The sequence below is a fragment of the Cryptomeria japonica genome, chromosome 1, assembly GCF_030272615.1.
Source record: "Cryptomeria japonica chromosome 1, Sugi_1.0, whole genome shotgun sequence".
NCBI classification, from domain to species: domain Eukaryota; kingdom Viridiplantae; phylum Streptophyta; class Pinopsida; order Cupressales; family Cupressaceae; genus Cryptomeria; species Cryptomeria japonica.
This window is the reverse complement of record NC_081405.1, coordinates 710,291,194-710,306,143: the sequence shown is the minus strand read 5'-3', so window position 1 is coordinate 710,306,143 and position 14,950 is coordinate 710,291,194. Positions and strand designations below refer to the sequence as shown.

Below are 14,950 nucleotides of genomic sequence, written 5' to 3'. Positions count from 1 at the left end.
TACTGGGATAACCTGATGCACCTTGGGTTTGGGTGCTAGGGGGCGACGACTCTCTGCGGGTAATCGCCTATGGGCTCCAGGTCTATCTTGGGCAGAGCCACCACCTCTACCATTGAACTCTCTCATGTCAAAATAGTTTGGGCGCACATTGAGCACAAACTCACAATATACTTTTCTCAAAAAATATAATGGCACCTCATAATTATTACAAGGTGGATCATCAAAGACCATCCACCACCTCTACCAAAAAAGATTTTTCATCTGCACATTGGTACACCAATGTATGGGAAACCTCTTTGCATTAAGAGGTAATGATTGACCAGTTTTGGAATCAACAAAAAGGGCACATATTTGTTGTTTACTAATATTTTTCTTTTTTACTCCCTTGTATGATAGCCCATGAGCATACAATTGACGACACCTATCCCTAAATCTTCCCCATTTGGTAATTTGTGTGGAAACAACTACGACACCACTAGCTAATGTTTCTAGACTAGTGGCAAGGGATTGATGATCCTCAAGTTTGGATGTTTTCAATTTAACAATCATTTTATTGATTTTAAACGTATTTTGTCCTAACTAATTAATTAATTGTTTCTGTGTTTCAGGTGTGCGGTCAAAAGGAGGAATTGGGGGTGTATCTTGTGGGTTTTTAGGAGGTGCATTTGGTTGTTCTTGTTGTGGATTAGAAGAATATGGTTTTTGAAACAAAAAATGAAAAAACCTAATCAAAATTAATGAAATTAAATTCAAAATGTAAAACAAATTGAACAAACGGGAAAGAAAGACAAAAATAAACAAAAACTAACCTTGATCCATAGTGTTTGGAGGAGAAATCTAGCAACCCGTTCGCGGTTTAAGAGAGAAAATGAAGAAAAAACAAACTTAAAATGTATTATTCACGGGAAAATAAGACCCAGTTTTTTTTAAAAAACTTTTTTTGACAGGCACCACGTACGCAGTTCTTTTGGGATTATTAGCGCATACACGCTCATTTTCCTATAAATAGCGCAAACACGTTCATTTTCCTAGAGGTAGTGTGTACGTGATACTTTCCCTAAAAGCAGCGCGTACGCGCTACCTTCTCTAGGCTCGGGAACAACAAACCTAAGTGCGTATGCGGTCATTTCAAATTTTAGAACCGCGTACGCGCTGCTTGTTTTTCCATTTTTTTTTGGGTGGTGTCCACTTTTCTGACCACCATCTTTGTGCACATACCCATGTGTCCACATCCTTTTCTCAGACACATTTAAGTTTCAACCATCCCCATCACCCCCTTTAGTGTCCTCTTCCATTTCAGTAACAAACTGCTTCTCTCTTTTCCCTCCAGCATCCCGAGAGGCAAGTTGTCATGACCTCCTTCCCTTAGTTTCCACATTAGGGCCATCTTTGTTTGAATCCTCGGAGTTGGAGTTATCAATTATGATTCTTTTCCTTTTTCATTGATCATGTTAATTGCATGCAGTGTATTTACATATATCAAGCATTTAGAAGATCATTTCATGATAATGGTGATTTAGATAGTGAGAATTGTCAAGGTATTAGATTGCTTGAGTTGTTATTGTGTGTGATCATATAATTTGATATTACACACAAAGAACCAAATATTTGTCCCTCTCTTACAAGAGTATTCATACACAAATCTCTATCAAAATGATGTGGGATCTAACATGCATAATTCACAAGTGTTATCATTACAAAATACTAAAATATATACAATGTAAAGAAGGAAGGTTTGAAATTCACCACTCTCTCCTAAATTAAATCCCTCGCCTTATCGCAAATATCGCTACTATTCTCATTTTAGTGATATTTTCAAATAAGAATATTGCCACTATTCACATTGGAGTGCTTTTCTAAGATAAAAAATACACAATACATTAACAACAAGAAAAATAAACAAGCAGTGACCATAATCCTTATTTCTAAGATGATCCTTATGAGATACGTTCAATAGCATGTTAATTTTCATGAGATTAAGACAACCTCCAATAGGGTTGTTTGCATAAATAATACTATATTCACTATAATGGTAGTATGTTCACTATTGTGCATGTTTGCAGCTTTTTTATATATTGATCAAAGTTAGTGTTGTGTGAATGCATGTCATTTATAAAATTAAAATAAAGCTTGTAGAGATGATCAAATTTTCATGACATTAAATTTTAATATGTATATATTATTTTGAAACAATTACAACATTATTGAGAAGATACATGTCTTAAAGAAAAAATATGGATGTCTTGAAAATTATGATTATTTATTGAAAAATTATAATTTAAAGTTAACTTTAAAAAAATTGAATTATCCAAAAAGAAACACTATTGAATATAGCTACAAATATTAAATCTGGGCATTTCTTATTTTTTTATTAAATTAAGCATGTATGAAAAATTAGAGAAAGTTTGGTAGTCAAAATCCTTCCATGAAGATAAAAAGGTCATAAATATTTCTACTTATTTATAGTTCCATCTCTTGAAGAATACTTATAAGATCATAAATATTTGTACCTATCGAACATTTAAACAGTACTTATAAGATCATAAATATTTGTACCTATTGAACATTTAAACATTTGTTTAGAATTCTCTAATTAAAAAAAAAAAAATCTCCTACTTGCTAATAAAATAATAAATATGTGTACTTACTAATAAAATTATAGATATTTGCACCTATCAACCATTACCACATTAGGCACCCCTCACACTACTTCTGTGACTTGAACTTTGAATCATGACATCCATGATTCCACCAAATGACAGCAAAGATATATGCAGAGATCATATAGCTTGCTAGTCTTACAGGTATAAACATAATCAATTCAACGACCCCTTTCAAAATGGAATCAGCAGGCAATAACCCAGGAGATAAAATGCCCAGCACATGCCCCTTAAGGCTGGTTGCAGCCAAAAACTTGCCATGTTTGGCAGCTTTCAGAGTAGCTTTGGCTACATCTCTTGGATCCTCTGCTCGACTCCTATTGTAGAAGCTGGTCTTATCTTTTATGTAAGAAAATTTAGGATCTGACCTGCAATCTGCACAAAACCGGTAAAAATGAATTGCATTGGACCTAAAGAGAGATGATCTATCTTTTCATATTTGGATATGAATGTTAAATCCATGCCAAATTCAGTTTTCTATCACGATGGATTATAAAATGTGATCGGAATGTTGATAAAAAAACACACAAAAATGTGATTCGAAGTGTTGATGAAAAATATATACAATTTTTTTAGAAATTATGAAAAGCTGTTATCGCTTAAAGATCAATAGAATCCCATAAACTACTGATCAAGAGGGAGAAAACCAAATATGAAACGAATGTTTTCATTGAATTTTATTTGGTTTTTAGGTTATGATGTGATCTGAAAACCTACCTTCCACTTCATTTAGCATCTGAGTTTCTACAGTTCCTGGACAGACAAGAGACACTCCAATTTTGTATGGAAACAGCTCAAGCCTGAGACTTTCTGCAAGACCTCTGAGAGCATATTTGGTGCTGGTGTAAATCCCACTCCCATACAAAGGGTACTGCAGCAAAATAGCATGCACCCATTCTAAAAGATATTAACACAAAAGTAAGACCCAAATCAAGAAATCTTAGTGGGTGATTAGGGAACTTATGAGAATGAGAACCCAAAAGCAGAAGACTAAATGGTCGTGTATGGGATTTATATACCAGGGAAGCAAGTGAACCCATGAGCACAATGGCAGACCCATGGCAATGGCTGCTTCTCTGCTTCATCAGTGGAAGAGCTGCATGGAGTGTGTAGAGTGTGCCAGTTAAGTTTGTCCCAACTGTTGCAGCAACTTTTTCAATGGGAACTTGTTCAAGATATGAAATCTTGGTCACACCAGCATTGCAGACAAGTATGTCAACTGGCCTCCAATGAAAAGCTTCATGGATGACTCTGTAAATGGCTTCATAATCACTTACATCTGCAACCTGCACAAACCATGCAAGAAGAAAACAAGACTGGAAAAATGAGAATAGTTTTGTGCAACCATCTATCAAAACATAAAATAAAATAAGGAAACATGGATTGATTTCTTTGACCTTGATATTGATCCTATCCTTTTCACACTGTTCTTCCCTTGTTATTTCATCAGAGGCCTTGAGAAGTTTACATGAATCCCTTGCCACCAAGGTTACATAAGCACCTTGCAAAATTGCTTCCTTGGCAATCTCAAGGCCAATACCACTAGAGCCTCCTGTTATCAGGACATGTTTTCTCTGCAAGCTCTGCATAATGGCTTCTTTACCTTGTGATGAAAGAAATCACAAGAGAAGTGAGAAGAAAGGTTATTGTAGTAATTGATGAAAGTAAAATAGACAGGATAGGCAACAACTCGAGTAGGCTTTTTAACTTTTTTTTTTGTGTGCATTGATGAGGAAGTCAGTCTCCATCAATGCAATACAGAAGTACTCTTTATGAGCTATTTTGACTATCATGCTATTATGATCTGCTGTATGGAAAGATGTATATTGTCGTGATTTGTTAGAGATTGCATCATGTGGCAATGAATATCAGTCTTCTCATGCTATTATGATCTGCTGTAAGAAACTGTCTTTGTGTTTTCTCTCCCAGCAGATGTGGCTGTTGATATATTTCTGCAATTTCTTTATTTCTGAATGAGGCTGCTGCTACTAAGTGGCTGAAGCTATTCTGGCTCCAAAACAGACCTTTCGTACAGTGTGATAGCGATGTGTTAGTCAATCGCAGACGTTGATTGCAAAATCGACAGTGTAAAACGCTTAGTCAATTCGTACTACCGTTTTGGAGCCAGAATAGATGCGTCCCTACTAAGCAGCTATTCTGGCTCCAAAACGGACCTTTCATACAGTGTTATAGTGACGTGTTAGTCAATCACAGCCGTTTATTGCAAAATCGACGGTGTAAAACGCCCGACTAACATGCCTGTTAGTCAACCCGTACTGTCGTTTTGGAACCAGAATAGACGTGTCCACTTCTGTAACTCTGTTGTTATCTGCTGTAATAATTTTCTGTATATTATTTACTTTATTCAATTAAAAGAAATAGATTTGAATTAAAAAATTTAATTTTGTTAAATATATATCAAATCTATTTAGATCTTTACTGTTAGTTTGCATATTAAAAACCATTATTAAAGTTATTTAATCTCAAAGTATAGGTACTCTTTTAAGCTGAAATTAATTTTAAAGAAATAAAACAGTAAAAACTATTTTATTTTTAAAGATGTTATCATTAAGCTATATAGTAATTATAAAATTGTTTTTTCAATTAATTTATATATTATGTAGAACCAATTGTATGTCAACCTATCAAAGTGTTATTTTGCTTATACATCACAACCTCTTGTCTCAGATTAGCCATTAACTCCCATGAAATCCAATTGGATCCTCATAGAGTGGAAGTTAATCTCAAATTGACGACTCCTTCAATTTGTCACATAGTTATAGAGTGAGTTTTTTTTAATCTTGTGAACTTCTATGGTTAGTTCATCCTTATATTTTGATATTGCCTCACCTTTGCATTGGTTGACGTTTAGACTAATGTTATGTTTTAGTGGATAAAAGGTTCATTCTCATAGATTTGATATATTGAAATAACAACTTTGTTCTATCACATTACTTGTATCACTTGATTTCTCACAACCTTGCAAGATCAAAATAGGTGCCTCATAGTTTGCATTTGTGGTAGTTTTGAAGTAAAATAAATGTATGGTGCGATAATTATTTAGAAATATTCTTTGAGTCAAGAAGAAGTACTCTACTTACGATAAAGGGTTGTATGCATTCAATAAGCTATCAAATGTTGGTCAAACTAGATCTTTTTGGTGTAAAGAAACCATTGTTAATATTGATTACTTGCCTTCTCAATCTCTTCAATTCCAAAATAAATTTGAAGAAGCTAGGTATATGAAGTGGGAATCCTATATACAATAATTTATTTGATCATCTAGTATAGAAAGGGGAACACCAACATCTTGGAGATTACTTGAACTACCTTCCTTCAACTCATGTATTCATTGTGATTATGAGTTTGTGCCTCAAATTTCAAACATGAGCTTCTTAATATGTAGATGATCTAGACTTTGATAAGGCCTACAAAAGTCTCCAACATGTAATGAATTTAAACCTTGTACCTTTTCAATATGTTTAAATCAAGGAAGGGTTATTGCACAAATTTGGTAAGTTGAGTGTACTCCATGAACTCCACCATTCTTCTCAAGTATGTACACTAGTATACGCTCTTTAGTGGCTAATTTGACAAGTAGAAGACACTTCTTCATCTATAAAAATATATGTTAGCCTTATATGTAGACCGATGTCCTTCATTTCTCAAGCTACCCAATTGAAATTTAGGATTGAAAATTCATTTGTCCATACCCACTCATCCTTAGCAAAGCATTCACATCAAATTGGTAATTGATTTTTTGTGATCATTGAATGCCATAGTTGTGTTTTTTATTTGTCAATTACTTTAAGAAATGGCTAAGTTCATTCTCTTTCATAAGATGAGTGTTGCAAACAACTTAATCCACTTGTTCTTTAGCTTAGATTGGATTCCCTTTGGTCTCCCCACAAGCAATTTATCTTCCCTTGAATTACATTTTTGGGACCATTTTTTGTGTAACTTATGGAAAATTTAGGAGTCTCTTAATTTTTCATGGCCTTTCCATAAGCAAATAAATAGATCAATATTGTCAATCACACCCTCATGCGTAGTCTTAGGATACATCATCATACCTCTCCTACCATGTGGTATTTTATCTTGATTTATATTTAGTGTGCGTACAACTATTCTATCCACCTTTCAATAAGCCATCCATATTTTAAGCTTTGCAACTATTGGCTCCCCATGGACTTCATTATTCTTGTTGTTTGCTAGTGAAAAAGTCATAACATTGGGGTCTAGGCATTTAAACCTAAGTTCATGTCACCAATTACCAAATCTAGTTCAAAAGATGTTCACCTGTGGATTTTCCAAATTTGTGAAGCCCCAACAAAATGGAAACTTTCACATCTATAGATTTTGCAAATCCATGTTGGAACATCTATAGAAGGTTAAATCTCATGCTCTTGTTATACTCTAAAAAAAGATAATATAATGGTTAATCTACCATAAGCTAACATGATAGGGAAAAGGGATAGGAGGATAAGGGTTAGAAATGAAACAAGGATAAAGAAATAAAATTTAAAAAGGTGGTCATCATCAAAGATCAACAATCAATTAGCTCTCCCGACAACATGTGACTAATTCTCAATTGTGAGTGGTAAAAATAGGTGGCCAAAGCTAGGTCAACTTACTCTTGAAAGTTTCCCTATACATAAAATTTATCATGACCAACATATAATTTACATTCATTTAGGGATCATAGATAGAAAAACATAAACACATTCACAAAATTAAACCCTCTTTGACTCATTGTATAACAAATAAAGCTAGCAATAACACTTCTATTTATAAGAGTTGAAAGATGTTTGAAAATGGATTGCACCCAAATTTGTACAACCATTTTGGCATGTAATGGGAACCAAATGGAGCCAATGAATAATTATAAAAATGAAGAATACAAGAAAGAGATAGTGAAGATATGTTATAGGATTTTCATCTACCTAATAATTTGCAGAGGATGAAAAATTATTGGCTGAGAAGGGGCATGTGTAAGCAACTCACACCTCTTCTAGAAGGAATCAACTCCCAAGTGGAAATCGATTATCATCAAGGTCTTTGTAGTCAAGTCAACTACTATTTTTGGATAACTCAATGTTGATGTGAAGTTATTTTTCCAATTTAGTGTGCATAAAACTATGCAGTCAACTTTCAATAAACCATCCATATTTTAAGCTTTGTAGCTATTGGCTCACCATGAACTTCCTTTATCTTTGTGTGGGATAGTGAAAAAGTCATAACACTACGGTAAATATTTCTCACAAAAAAAGGAGATTGATGAGAAATGTAGATTATTATAGACAAGTAGCAATACAAGACTCTTCTAGGCATTTAAACCTAATCTTATGTCACCACCTACCAAATCTAGTTCAAAAGATGTTCACTTATGAATTTGCCAGCTTTGAGAAGTCCCAACACTATGGAAACCTGCACATAAATAGTTTTTACAAATCCATGTTGGAATATTTAGAGAAGGTCAACTTCATCTCCTATTCTAATTTTGAACAACTTCTCATCTTTAAGTTTGCATATTGTGTGCATATTAAGGGCTCTTTTGTGGCCAAAAGCATTTGGTGTGCTTGAAAAATGGTATCCCCTCATTTAGTATCAAGGACTCCCTCTAGAAAGGATGCCTTTGGGTTAAAGCCTTGGATTTTCACAAGAAATGCATTCACACTCCTCACGATTTGTTTTCCAAAACTACCACGAGTATATTATCATGTGATGATTTGTGTTCTCAATTCCATCTCTCCTGGCCAAATCGAGCGATTTGTTTTCCAAAACTACCACGAGTATATTATCATGTGATGATTTGTGTTCTCAATTCCATCTCTCCTGGCCAAATCGAGAGACACTTCACAAGGTTGGTGTCCATTCTTCCAAGCCTCGGTGGAAGGATTGTTGTTGGAATCATAATAGTGCTTTCTGTAATTACAAACCACATTTGGGGTATCGTTGGCTTTCACCACATCTTCCCATGGTGTCCACTTTAATTTTTAGCTGGCATTTATAGTCACTATTTTCAGTCTGGTAACTCAGATTTCACAAAATTTTATTTCTATAATTGACATTTGACTGTGTTTCATAGCTGCCTTCTTATCAACTGCCATATTTTTGTTGACCTAATGCTAGGGCTGACTGTCATTTGCATCTTTTGAAAGGAGGTTGTCACTCTACTCACATTACTATATCTCTTTGTATACATCATGAGTTGCAGGACTTCATGGAGCATTATAGTGCCTAGAAATAAATGTTGTCCTACATTCTTGCATGAAGTCGTATTGAGTTTTGACTATCAATAAGCATGCCTCTTTATCTTGATTGTCCACTATATTTTCACTCTCAATATGATTGTAATTGGGTTCTTACTACCATTTTTGTCATCTTTTGTTGTTCATGTTTGGTTTATGGATTGTTTCTACTTTGGAAGAATGTCTGTAGACCTACAATCTTTATCACTACCCTATATTGTAGGGTTTGTGGAAGTTCGTAGTCACTAGGTTATGACACTTCTCATGGATTGAACATTAGGCATTTTGGGTGACTATATGACTACTTTCATTTCTTCTCTAGCCTCTTCTATTGTTCCCTTGAAGCTTATTCTTCATTAATCCTTCCAGCTCTTCATCACTACTATCTAGTTTGCTTTACAACTATCTACATGAAACTTGTCTTATTCTTTGTCACTATGATCTGCCTTTAAAAGACCGGGACTGTCTACTTTTTCCTTTCCAAGTCTGCATCTTTTGATCAATATGACACTGAACAATACTTTGTAAACCTCAAAGCATGAAAATTTCAGTCATATCCCACAAAACCTGAAGATGGACCCTTATTTTCCCACTATTTATTAGGAAAAAATTATCCTCAATGTTTTCTATTATCACAATCCTTAGGCTTGTTTTTCTTTACAGTGTACCCTAGCTTCTTGTTTGACTATTAAATATCCTTTGTGTTCTCATTTTGACTGCTCCACTATCATTTATTTTTTCGAACCCTCATAATTGTCCCTTTTCCATTCCACTGCCCAAGACTGTCAGAACTTACATCACGATGCCCTGTCATTGAAATCATCAGAAGAATCCTTTAGGCATGTTTTTCTCCATGCATGTATAACAAATATACTTGCAACATTATGTATCTCCAAGAAACCATTTTATGAAGTGTGTATTGAGCTTCTTGCAACTTTGAACAGTGACTTTTATGTCCATAATTGTGTTTTACTCACTGCTTATGCTAAACGTCCGAGTTTCATGATATTCACTTTTCCTTGCCTCAACAAGAGTGTCATATGCATTTTGAGCAGTAGATTGTTCCTGTAATTGACATGTATGATGAGTATCACCTTTGACTTCTGAATTGTAAGAAGGCTGTCACCTGCCTTCTTCCTTCTTGTGTCCTTCATTACTCTTCTTGTGTCCTTCATTACTCTGTCATGCTCAGTGTCCTTCATTACTCTGTCATGCTCATGATCTTCTTCAACATGCTAAAATGATGAATTAATTTGTGAGGTACTCAACAACTCCCTAAGACCTTATGAAACCATGCTTTTCACTTTTGCCATTGACCTTAAGAATTCTTTGAACCTTTCATGACTGACAATCCTCTTTGACAGACCTCATACATCACGTCAACCTAACACATCTTTGACATATTCAAGCCTACCTATGATGAAATCTTATGCAAAAATCCTTCAATGTGCTTTATATTATGTCAATAACATGGTTTTGACATTAGAAGGACAAAAACAACAAAACCATGCACATTGTTTGTTACAAAAACCTCATATAGGACTCTCATAGACCTTAGGAAAAAACAGCAGATGACTTGAATCTTTAAAGCCCTAACTCAAAGACTTGTGACAAATGGTAGCTCATTTTTCACTCTCATGGACAATCCTAACCTGTATGCCTCATCATTTATGTAATAACATTCCTACACCTATACTCATCCTTGAAAACTTTTCCATTCCTCATATTCTTGACCATCAATTTAGACCTGGAGGTTGTCATTGTTTTATCAAGATTGTTGCCCCATGTGACCTCATATTTGCTATGCATGCCCTTTTGACTTGTCTTCTTGCAAAGTTCTTTACTGCCTCCATACTATCACAGTCTACTTGGCCATTGTGCATGCCTTCTTGCAATCTTTGCTCTTAATATTTCGTGTCTCTTTTATATGATCTCCTTAAAGTCTTAACATATTCCACTATTGTCCTAAAGGACTATGTGAAGATATCATGTTGACAGTACTATTCATCCCTTCATAGTGACTTTACCTTTAATCTTCTGATTCTCTTACCTGTCTCGTCTTTTTTATCATGACCTGTCAAACACAGCTATATTCTTATTTATTGACTGTCCATTTGATATCCTTCTATGGGAGTTCTCAGTCAGCAATCTTTGTATCTTGGTTAAAACTTAACTCTTCCATATGACTGTCTTGTAGATATTCTCATGACCTATACACGGGATGAGCTATTGAAATGGAACATATTCCTCAATTAAGTCTTTCGCTACTCTCATGATCGTCCTTGACATATGGAGCCTTGATGAGTAGTCTTCTTTTTTATCATTGTCCTCTGAAGCTTATTGCAAACATTGCTATCATTCTATGCCACTGTGTCACAGTCCCTAGAACATTGAAAACATTTTGACAAGGATTCATCCATATCTCATCTCCTTGATATACCGTCAAGGTTTTGACTTCTAAAAAGGATTTTCACAATCTTGGCAAGGGTTTAATATGACTTACCACATAAAATAAGGACTTGATGAAGATTTTGAGAGAAGTCTCTTTACACTTACTGATATTCTCCCTCATCTTTGACACTGATCCACTAAAAGATACGTTGAAACAAAACAAGGAAAGACAACTTTCAAGCTTGACATTAGAAACAAACAAAACTCGACAGGGGTCAAAAATTTTGATGAGGTTTTGACAGTCCATAGCTTTTGATAGGGTTCAGACAAAAGCTTCCAATGTTAACAACACTCTTTTTGATATGTGAGACAGCCTACAGGTCATTTCATGTGCAAATGAGAACATATCAACATAAGATCAGACCCTAGCCCGAGATAAATCTTCCCTTGACAACATCCTTCATGAAACTCTCTTGCAAGTTGGTTCTGGATAGTTATAACTGCCCTCTATTGCTATAAATTATATTCCCATTGTGTTGTATACTCTGACTCCCATTCTCTCCCCTGCTACACTTTTATGACCGTCCAAAACTATTCTAAATCTCCATCACACACTTCATATTCAAAATCTTCATTGCAAATGTGAACTATAATAATGACTTAGTGAGGGTTTTAACAAGGCCTCCTCATCTGTTACAAGGGTCTCTTTTCGCTATTCTCCATTACACAGATTTTCTACAACTCATAAAAACCTAACAATGAAGACTATAGACTTTTCTGTGTGACAGTGATGGTGCAAAGGTTGATTCAGTAACAGATCTTCATTGAACTGACGTGCATGCTTTTCCATGCCACTGCATGGGGAGAAAAAATAGCTTTCATTAGGAGCTATGAAACCCTTCCACACTCTTTCCCTTCATCTTGGATGCACTTTCAATATATAATTGCCCTACAACACTTCTTTCTGATCTTCGAAAACTAAAAGATAGTGAAGGCATGCATGCTTCATCATTGGAACTGAAAGTGAAGTTGTCAAACCCATGCAATCTTCCACCTTAGAACTCCATGGAGAGCTTGATGCAACCCTCCATGCCATGGTAAACTTGAAACGCGTCGTGAAGAAGACCTAGAACTGATCAAAACCCTAACGAAGTCAACCTCGCTTGTTGAAACTCTTCCTTTCTCGACAAACTCTCTCCTAAAAACTCATGCACGTAAATCTTTAACTTGTTCAAATGTTGTATATTGTTATTTCTTGCTGGAATTGAGTTCCTTTAACTAGTGCAACTGATGCTGTGTATTGGTCAGATGTAATTCTCTAATTGAATTCTATTATTTTATTGTAATTTGTTGTGTTCAATTAAAAAAAACATTTTGGGAAGTTTAAAGTTTTTGAAAACCTATCTCTAAAAGGCAATGTGACTTGAAGATATCAACATGCGCAAAAACATTTTACCAAATTTTTTTACCTTTTTAAGAAACCTATAAACTATTTTAAGACATAAAATTACTTAAGGACCTCCTTAAAATAAGAGACCTAAGACCTAATTGATGTGACAATTTAGGTCCTTAAATAGAAATAAGTAAATAATGTGTAAGTGAATTTATGAATTGTATGAACAAATGTAAAGGTAGATATGTAAGAGAATCTTTTGAATCACTAATAATAGTGAGGTGTAAGGGTGTGTAAGAAGTAATTAGTGCTCCATGAGTGACACTTGAGAGTTACATATGAGAGTCTTAAGTCATAATTGTCAAAGATGCTCTTTAAGAGAAGTTATATTACTTCATACATGAGAAAGGTATGAAATCTTCAACTTAGTATTTAGGCATCATTTTAGCCCATGGTATTTGATCATGGTTTGATAAAAATCAAAGGTAACTTTCTTTATCTCCTTATCATATATTAAGGAATTAAGAAGGAGGTATTAAGCATTCACTTTGTTTAGGGTTATTTTCTAGTTTTCCTTGAAATTTGAGAATTGTTGATCTCATTAAAGCATTAAAGTTCTAATATTATATTATAAAATATTTATGATAATAAATATATTGGGTGTTTGTTTCTAGGAGGTTAGGTTTCTTTCGAAGTTCGATTTTCCTAGGTATATCCATGTTACTCTTGTTTTATCTTTTTTTTTTTTTCTCTTATTCTTGTCTTTTATGTCCTATTTTACATGTTGGAATGCTATTAAAATCTTATTAGATAATTTAATTGTAAATCTTTCTTCATAGGCTAAATGTGGAAAGTCTTTACATGTTTGTTTTATTTAGTATCTAAGCCTTACTTTGAGTTTATGTGCTAGTAGTTTGTAGGCATATTTTCTTAACACTAAAAATACTTTTAGATGTATGATCATGGTAGGATATGCATGCACCTTAATGTAGGGTCAAAATGTAATGGTGGAATTTGCATAGTCATTTCTCATTTAGTTTTAAACTCATTTTGGTAAAATACCTTAATGCATGTACATATAAACCAATTGTGCAATCTTGTGTGATGTTAAACTCATTCCCCTAGCCCCTTCCTTATCGCTATATGCACATTCCATGATAAAATTTGCATAAGCTTTGTATTTATTACACTTATCTATACACCCAACCTATCATAAATATGCACTTGAATCCAAGTATTTTCACACTCTAGGTTTGTAATGTCCCTTGTTAATAAAATAACCAAATATGAAAGTATTTAGGACATCTTTATCAAAATCAACAAATAATGGAAACATGCAAATTGGGTAAATAGAGATTTAAACCAAAACACACTAAACTTGAACATGAAATTACATAATTTTTTCCATTCAACGTTGCATCCAATAGTAATAAACATCTCTTGCAATTTAACTCAAAACAAAGTCCAAATCTAAAACCAAAACACATACTGCATCAACAACTATTACACTACAAACACATTAAAATTCACACTAGAGTTCTTAATGAAAATATACATGGAGAATACACATAAAACGTAGCAAGCCACAACCTCAAGGCTATCAAAACACTTCATTGAACTTGGAGATAAATATAGGATTGGCATACACTACCAACAACACCGCTTTTCACAAAACTTCACTCAACAGACAAACCCTTAATCAAATGATGAAATATCAGTTTTAAACAAAAAATAACAACAATGTACAACCACCATGTTGTTGTCAAACACTACAACAAACTAAAATACAAAACCATAACTATCATAACAAAATTATTATCAAACCCTTACAAACTATTGGAGAATTAGAATCATTCTACACAATGGAAAACTTTGAATGAGGTTGCACCTTGATGACCCTTGGACTCCCATCCCTTAGCTCACCTAGAAACCCTCAAACTCCCATTCTTGGGAAATGGCTATATACAACCCCTAAAATGCACCAATGCATAAGTTATCCTCCTACACCATCACTTATGCATTGGCGCATCCGAGCGGCTGGATAGATGCTCCCTTGTTCTTGAGCTTCCTTTTCCACAAGTTTATCAACCTCTCAAGAAAAGAAAAGCTTAATAACTTAACGACAAATAGTAGAAGATGACAAAATGGAAATAGAGCCAAAGTCACATATAAATCAAAACCACATTCAAATGCAAGCTTGGGCACCAAAATGCCAAGAATAGAAGCTGACGTTTCTAAGTGTCCTTCAAGCTCTT

At 34.3% G+C, this 14,950-nt stretch overlaps 1 protein-coding gene across 1 annotated transcript; it reads right to left on the bottom strand.

Annotated features, from left to right (window-relative positions):
- Nucleotides 1-2,522: 2,522 nt before the first annotated feature.
- On the bottom strand, nt 2,523-4,336 carry LOC131062482 (uncharacterized). Its single transcript, XM_057996143.2, has 4 exons — nt 4,058-4,336; nt 3,680-3,946; nt 3,378-3,531; nt 2,523-3,035 (listed from the first exon to the last, which is right to left on the bottom strand). The coding sequence occupies exons 1-4, from the start codon at nt 4,247-4,249 to the stop codon at nt 2,707-2,709; spliced, it is 942 nt and encodes a 313-aa protein (XP_057852126.2). The 5' UTR covers nt 4,250-4,336; the 3' UTR covers nt 2,523-2,706.
- Nucleotides 4,337-14,950: the final 10,614 nt, after the last annotated feature.